This window comes from Phyllobates terribilis, unplaced genomic scaffold (genome assembly GCF_046119375.1).
Source record: "Phyllobates terribilis strain yellow unplaced genomic scaffold, ASM4611937v1 Scaffold_13__5_contigs__length_258822181, whole genome shotgun sequence".
In the NCBI taxonomy this organism is placed as follows: domain Eukaryota; kingdom Metazoa; phylum Chordata; class Amphibia; order Anura; family Dendrobatidae; genus Phyllobates; species Phyllobates terribilis.
Window position 1 is genome coordinate 87,729,772 of NW_027362773.1, and position 7,302 is coordinate 87,737,073.

General features: G+C 67.5%; 1 protein-coding gene across 1 annotated transcript in view; it reads right to left on the reverse strand.

Annotated features, from left to right (window-relative positions):
* Window positions 1–6,424, reverse strand: part of HSD17B12 (hydroxysteroid 17-beta dehydrogenase 12) — a 116,266-nt gene extending 109,842 nt beyond the window's left edge. The window contains exon 1 of the mRNA XM_073658168.1: window positions 6,132–6,424. Within this exon, the coding sequence (XP_073514269.1) occupies window positions 6,132–6,300 (169 nt within the window). The 5' untranslated portion in view covers window positions 6,301–6,424. The remainder of the gene's footprint in view (window positions 1–6,131) is intronic.
* Window positions 6,425–7,302: the final 878 nt, after the last annotated feature.

Below are 7,302 nucleotides of genomic sequence, written 5' to 3' on the forward strand. Positions count from 1 at the left end.
CCTCCCGTGTTTCCCTCCCCCCCACCAGGTCCTCCCAGCCCCTGTATTTCCCTCCCCCCCCACCATGTTTCCCTTACCCCCCCCAGGTCCTCCCACCCCGTCCCCCCCCCCCGTGTTTTGTCTCCCACCAGGTCTTCTCTCCTCCCATGTTTCCCCTCACACCCGATCCTCCCTCCGCAGTGTTTCCCCCTTTCCGCTCTCCCCCGTGTTTTCCCCTCTCCTCCCTCCCCCCACGTTTCTCTCTCACCTGCAGTCCTCTCACCCCCGATCCTCCCTTTCTCCATGTTTCCACCTCACACACTATCCTCCCTCCTGTGTTTCCCCCCTCTCCTCGCTCCCATTTTTCCCCCTCTCCCCCACCCCCCCCCCATTTTTTCCCCCTCCCTCTCACCGTTTCCCCCTCTCCCCCAGTCCTGCCTTCCTTCCCCGTTTCCCCCTCTCCCACCTCCCTTCCCCCATTTTCCCCTCTCCCCCCCCCCGTTTTTTTCCCTCTCCCCCGGCCCCACCATGTTTCCTCCTCTCCCTCGGCCCCACCAGGTTTTCTCCTCTCCCTCAGTCTCCCCGGCCCTGCCTCTCCCCCCCCCATGTTTCCCCCCTCTCCCCGGTCCTGCCCCCCCCCCCCATGTTTCCCCCTCTCCCCGGTCCTGCCTCCCCTCCCCATGTTTCCCCCTCTCCCCGGTCCTGCCTCCCCTCCCGATGTTTCCCCCTCTCCCCCGTCCTGCCTCCCCCCACCCATGTTTCCCCCTCTCCCCGGTCCTGCCCCCCCCATGTTTCCCCCTCTCCCCGGTCCAGCCTTCCTTCCTTCCCCCTCTATCACCTCTCTTCCCCCTGTATTTCCCCCTCTCCCCCCGCCCCGCCAGGTTTCTCCCTCTCAGTCTTCCCGGTCCTGTCTCCCTCCCCCCCCATGTTTCCCCCTCTCCCCGGTCCTGCCTTCCTTCCCCCTCTACCATCTCCCTTCCCCCTTTATTTCCCCCTCTCACCCGGTCCTGCCTCCCCTCCCCCACCACCCTTCCCCCCAGTTTCCCCCCCTCTCTCACCCGGTCCAGCCTTCCCTCCCCCACCACCCTTCCCCCCCAGTTTCCCCCCCTCTCTCACCTCCTTCCCCCCAGTTTCCCCCCTCTCTCGCCTCCCTTCCCCCCAGTTTCCCCCCTCTCTCGCCTCCCTTCCCCCCAGTTTTCCCACCCCTCTCTTCCCCCCAGTTTTCCCACCCCCCTCTCACCTCCCTTCCCCCCAAGTTTTCCCACCCCTCTCTCACCTCCCTTCCCCCCAAGTTTTCCCACCCCTCTCTCACCTCCCTTCCCCCTAGTTCCCCCCCCCCCGTCACCTCCCTTGCCCCTAGTCCCCCCCCTTGTCACCTCCCTTCCCTGAAGTTTCCCCCCCTTGTCACCTCCCTTCCCCCCAGTTTCCCTCCCCTCTCCTGCCTGCCTACCCCTGTCCCCCCCCCTCTCCCCGGTCCTGCCTGCCTTCCCGTTCCCCCCCTCCCTGGTCCAGCCTGCCTTCCCCTGTTTCCCCCCTCCCTCTCCCCGGTCCAGCCTGCCTTCCCCTGTCCCCCCTTCTCCCCGGTCCTGCCTGCCTTCCCCTGTCCCCCCTTTCTCCCCGGTCCTGCCTGCCTTCCCCTGTCCCCCCCTTTCTCCCCGGTCCTGCCTGCCTTCCCCTGTCCCACCCCCCCTTCTCCCCGGTCCTGCCTGCCTTCCCCTGTCCCACCCCCCCTTCTCCCCGGTCCTGCCTGCCTTCCCCTGTCCCACCCCCCCCTTCTCCCCGGTCCTGCCTGCCTTCCCCTGTCCCACCCCCCCTTCTCCCCGGTCCTGCCTGCCTTCCCCTGTTCCCCCCCCCCTTCTCCCCGGTCCTGCCTGCCTTCCCCTGTCCCACCCCCCCTTCTCCCCGGTCCTGCCTGCCTTCCCCTGTTCCCCCCCTCCCTCTCCCCGGTCCCGCCTGCCTTCCCCTGTTCCCCCCCTCCCTCTCCCCGGTCCCGCCTGCCTTCCCCTGTCCCACCCCCCCTTCTCCCCGGTCCTGCCTGCCTTCCCCTGTTCCCCCCCTCCCGGTCCCGCCTGCCTTCCCCTGTTCCCCCCCCCTCCCTCTCCTCGGTCCCGCCTGCCTTCCCCTGCCCCCCCCCTCCCCGCCTTCCCCTATTCCCCCCCTCCCCGGTCCTGCCAGCCTTCCCCTATTCCCCCCCCTCACTCTCCCTGGTCCTGCCTGCCTTTCCCTGTCCCCCCTCCCTCTCCCCGGTCCTGCCTGCCTTCCCCTGTCCCCCCCCCCCCCCTCTCCCCGGTCCTGCCTGCCTTCCCCTGAACCCCCCCCCTCTCCCCGATCCTACCTGCCTTCCCCTGTTTCACCCCCCGGTCCTGCCTGCCTTCCTCTGTTCCCCTTCCCGGTCCTGCCCGTCTTCCCCCCTCTCCGGTCCTGCCTACCCGTTTCCCCCCTCTTCGGTCCTGCCTGCCTTCGCGTTCGCCCCCTCCCTCTCCCCGGCCCTGCCTGCCTTCCCCTGTATCCCCCCCCCTCTCCCCGGTCCAACCTGCCTTCCCCTATATCCCCCCCTCTCTCCGGTCCAACCTGCCTTCCCCTATATCCCCCCCTCTCCCCGGTCCTGCCTGCCTTCCCCTGCATCCCCCCCCACTCTCCCTGGTCCTGCCTGCCTTCCCCTGTATCCCCCCCACTCTCCCCGGTCCTGCCTGCCTTCCTGTCCCCCCCCCTCTCCCCGGCCCTGCCTGCCTTCCCCTGTATCCCCCCCACTCTCCCCAGTCCTGCCTGCCTTCCTGTCCCCCCCCCCTCTCCCCGGCCCTGCCTGCCTTCCCCTGTATCCCCCCCACTCTCCCCGGTCCTGCCTGCCTTCCTGTCCCCCCCCCCCCCCCTCTCTCCCCGGCCCTGCCTGCCTTCCCCTGTATCCCCCCTCTCCCCGGTCCTGCCTGCCTTCCCCTGTATCCCCCCCTCTCCCCGGTCCTGCCTGCCTTCCCCTGTATCACGCCCCCCCCCCTCTCCCCGGTCCTGCCTGCCTTCCCCTGTATCCCCCCCTCTCCCCGGTACTGCCTGCCTTCCCCTGTATCCCCCCCCCCTCTCCCCGGTCCTGCCTGCCTTCCCCTGTATCCCCCCCCCCTCTCCCCGGTCCTGCCTGCCTTCCCCTGTATCCCCCCTCCTGTCTGCCTTCGCCTGTATCCCCCCTCCCTCTCCCCGGTCCTGCCTGCCTTTCCCTGTATCCCCCCGGTCCTGCCTGCCTTCCCCTGTATCCCCCCGGTCCTGCCTGCCTTCCCCTGTATCCCCCCTCCCTCTCCCCGGTCCTGCCTGCCTTCGCCTGTATCCCCCCTCCCTCTCCCGGTCCTGCCTGCCTTTCCCTGTATCCCCCCGGTCCTGCCTGCCTTCCCCTGTATCCCCCCTCCCTCTCCCCGGTCCTGCCTGCCTTCCCCTGTTTCCCCCCTCCCTCTCCTCGATCCTACCTGCCTTCCTCTGTCCCCCCACCTCTCCCCGTTCCCGCCTGCCTTATCCTGTCCCCCCCCCTCCGGTCCCGCCTGCCTTCCCCTGTATCTCCCCTCCCTCTCCCCGGTCCTGCCTGCCTTCGCCTGTATCCCCCCTCCCTCTCCCCGGTCCTGCCTGCCTTTCCCTGTATCCCCCCGGTCCTACCTGCCTTCCTCTGTCCCCCCCACCTCTCCCTGGTCCCGCCTGCCTTACCCTGTTCCCCCCACCTCTCCCTGGTCCCGCCTGCCTTATCCTGTCGTCCCCCCCCCCCGGTCCCGCCTGCCTTACCCTGTTCCCCCCTCTCTCCGGTGCAGCCCTCCCCTGTCCCCCCCCCCCCCCCCGGTCCAGCCTGCCTGACCCTGTTCTCCCCCTCCCCCAGTCCTGCCTGTCTTCCCCTGTCCTGCCTGTCTTCCCCTGTCGTCGTCCCCCCTCCCCGGGTCCTGCCTGCCTTCCCGTCCCCCCCTCCCCCCAGTCCTGCCTGCCTTCCCTGTCCCCCTCCCTCTCCCCTGTCCTGCTTGCCTTCCCCTGTTCCCCCCCTCTCTCTGGTCCAGCCTTCCCCTGTCCCCCCCGGTCCTGCCTGCCTTCCCCTGTTGTCCCCCCCCTCCCCGGGTCCTTCCTGCCTTCCCGTCTCCCCCTCCCTCTCCCCGGTCCTGCCTGCCTTCCCCTGTTCCCCCCCTCTCTCTGGTCCAGCCTTCCCCTGTCCCCCCCCGGTCCTGCCTGCCTTCCCCTGTTGTCCCCCCCCTCCCCGGGTCCTTCCTGCCTTCCCGTCTCCCCCTCCCTCTCCCTGGTCCTGCCTGCCTTCCCCTGTCCCTCCCCCCCCTGGTCCTGCCTGCCTTCCCCTGTCCGCCCCCCCCCTCTCCCCGGTCCTGCCTTCCCCTGTCCCCTCCTCCTCTCCTCAGTCCTGTCTGCCCCCCCCCCCTCCCCAGGTCCTGCCTGCCTTCCCTCCCGTCCCCCCCTCCCTCTCGCCGGTCCTGCCTGCCTTCCCCTGTCCCCTCCTCCTCTCCCCAGTCCTGCCTGCCTTCCCCTGTCCCACCCCCCCCGGTCCTGCCGGCCTTCCCCTGTCCCTCCCCCCCCTGGTCCTGCCTGCCTTCCCCTGTCCCCCCCCGTCTCCCCACTCCTGCCTTCCCCTGTCCCCTCCTCCTCTCCCCAGTCCTGTCTGCCTTCCCCTGCCCCCCCCTCACCCTGGTCCTGCCTGCCTTCCCCTGTCCACCCCCCCCTCTCCCCAGTCCTGCCTGCCTTCCCCTGTCCCCCCCCTACCCGTCCTGCCTGTCTTCCCCTGTCGTCCCCCCCCTCCCCGGGTCCTTCCTGCCTTCCCGTCTCCCCCTCCCTCTCCCCGGTCCAGCCTGCCTTCCCCTGTCCCCCCCCCCCCTCTCTCCGGTCCAGCCTTCCCCTGCCCCCCCCCACCCCCCGGTCCAGCTTGTCCCCCCCCTCCCCGAGTCCTGCCTGCCTTCCCTCCTGTCCCCCCCTCTCCTGCCAGCCTTCCCGTCCCCCCCTCCCTCTCCCCGGTCCTGCCTTCCCTGTCCCCCACCCCCTCTCCCTGGTCCTGCCTGCCTTCTCCTGTCCCTCCCCCCCCTGGTCCTGCCTGCCTTCCCCTGTCCCCCCCCCTCTTCCCGGTCCTGCCTTCCTTCCCCTGTCCTGCCTGCCTTCCCCTGTCCCACCACCCCCTGGTCCTGCCTGCCTTCCCCTGCCCCCCCCCCTCTCCCCGGTCCTGCCTGCCTTCCCCTGTCCACACCCCCCCCTCTCCTGCCTGCCTTCCCCTGTCCACACCCCCCCCTCTCCTGCCTGCCTTCCCCTGTCCACTCTCCCCGGTCCTGCCTGCCTTCCCCTGTCCACCCCCCCCCCTCTCCCCGGTCCTGCCTTCCCCTGTCCCCTCCTCTTCTCCCCAGTCCTGCCTGCCTTCCCCTGTCCACCCCCCCCTCTCCCCGGTCCTGCCTGCCTTCCCCTGTCCCCCCCCTCTCCCCACTCCTGCCTTCCCCTGTCCCCTACTCCTCTCCCCAGTCCTGCCTTCCCCTGTCCCCTACTCCTCTCCCCAGTCCTGCCTGCCTCCCCCTCACCCCGGTCCTGCCTGCCTTCCCCTGTCCACCCTCCCCCTTCTCCCCGGTCCTGCCTGCCTTCCCCTGTCCACCACCCCCTCTCCCCGGTCCTGCTCTACCTTCCCCTGTCCCCCCCCCCCTCTCCCCGATGCTGCCTGCCTTCCCATCCCCCCCCCCTCCCCGGTCCTGCCTGCCTGCTCCAGCTTTTCCCCCTCTCCCACCTCCCTTCGCCCCGTTTTCCCCCTCTCCCCCTGGTCCTGCCTTCCTTACCGTCCCCTCCCCCAGTTTCTCACCTCCCTTTCCCCAGGTGTTTCCCCCCTCTCCCACTCCTGCCTTCCTTCCCCCATGTTTCCCCCTTTCCTGCCTTCCCCCATTTCCCTTTCCCACCCCCCTCATATTTCCCCCTCTCCCGGGTCCTGCCTTCCTTCTCCACCTCCCCCCACCCCCTTGTGTTTCCCAACTCTCCCACCTCCCCTTGTGTTCCCCAACTCTCCCCCGGTCCTGCCTTCCTTCCCCCTTTCCCACCTCCCCTTGTGTTCCCCAACTCTCCCCCGGTCCTCTGGTGTGTTGTTTTTCCTCCTCAGTGATTGACAGTGATTACAGCCGATGATGAAGCAACACTTCCGGCTCTGGCCTCGGGGAGACACTCACCTGCCCATTGCCCGGTCCTCGGGCCCACCTGCGCTCCACTCCCCAGCACCCAGACCCGAGCGCCTCTCAGCAGGAGCCATGCGGCCCTCACACCCCACCAGGAGGCGGCTATCACACCCAGAGACCAGAAAAAGCCGTCGCAGAGCACGGGCAGCGTCTGTGGGGCCATGTCCAGGCACTGCGTGCTACTGCGCTACCAGACCGGGACCCGGAAGAGCCGCGACCGCACACCGTGTGTAAGAACAAGAATCCTGTCAGCCTGGAGCCACGCCCACCCCGCCTACATCCCGGCATCCCATATGCTGGATTCAACGTCAGTTTTCTAACACCCGCCTCTTTCTCGAGGTTCTTCTTTCTTATTGGACCTAAAATCCATTGCTTTCATTGGCTTATTCTACAATCAGTCACCATGTCCCGCCTTTTATGGCACTTTGGGCTTCTGATTGGATGTCTGTAGTCATGGCGACCACATTTTCTTTTCCCTCGTCACTCTTTCAACGGTTTTGTTCGTTCAAAGGTTCCTATTGGACGATAAGGTCCCGTCGCCTAGCAACCCTGCCTTCACCACCCCCGCACTTCTGCGACTTCATTCACAAAAGGGGTGAGCGGAGCGGTAACCTGATTGGTTGGAAGGTTCTTGTTACTATGACTCGCCTGTGCGCTGATTGGTGGAGCCGATGGAACCAGACTGACTGGGCGGATAGTGCTGGCCAAGGTCTGTGCTCCACTCCTGTGCTGTGTCAGTAACTGTGCCTGCTGTTAGTAATGTGCCTGCTGTTAGTAATGTGCCTGCTGTCAGTAACTGTGCCTGCTGTCAGTAATGTGCCTGCTGTCAGTGACTGTGCCTGCTGTCAGTAACTGTGCCTGCTGTCAGTGACTGTGCCTGCTGTCAGTAATGTGCCTGCTGTCAGTGACTGTGCCTGCTGTCAGTAACTATGCCTGCTGTCAGTGATTGTGCCTGCTGTCAGTAATGTGCCTGCTGTCAGTAACTATGCCTGCTGTCAGTAATGTGCCTGCTGTCAGTAACTGTGCCTGCTGTCAGTAATGTGCCTGTTGTCAGTGACTGTGCCTGCTGTCAGTAATGTGCCTGCTGTCAGTGACTGTGCCTGCTGTCAGTAACTGTGCCTGCTGTCAGTGACTGTGCCTGCTGTCAGTAATGTGCCTGCTGTCA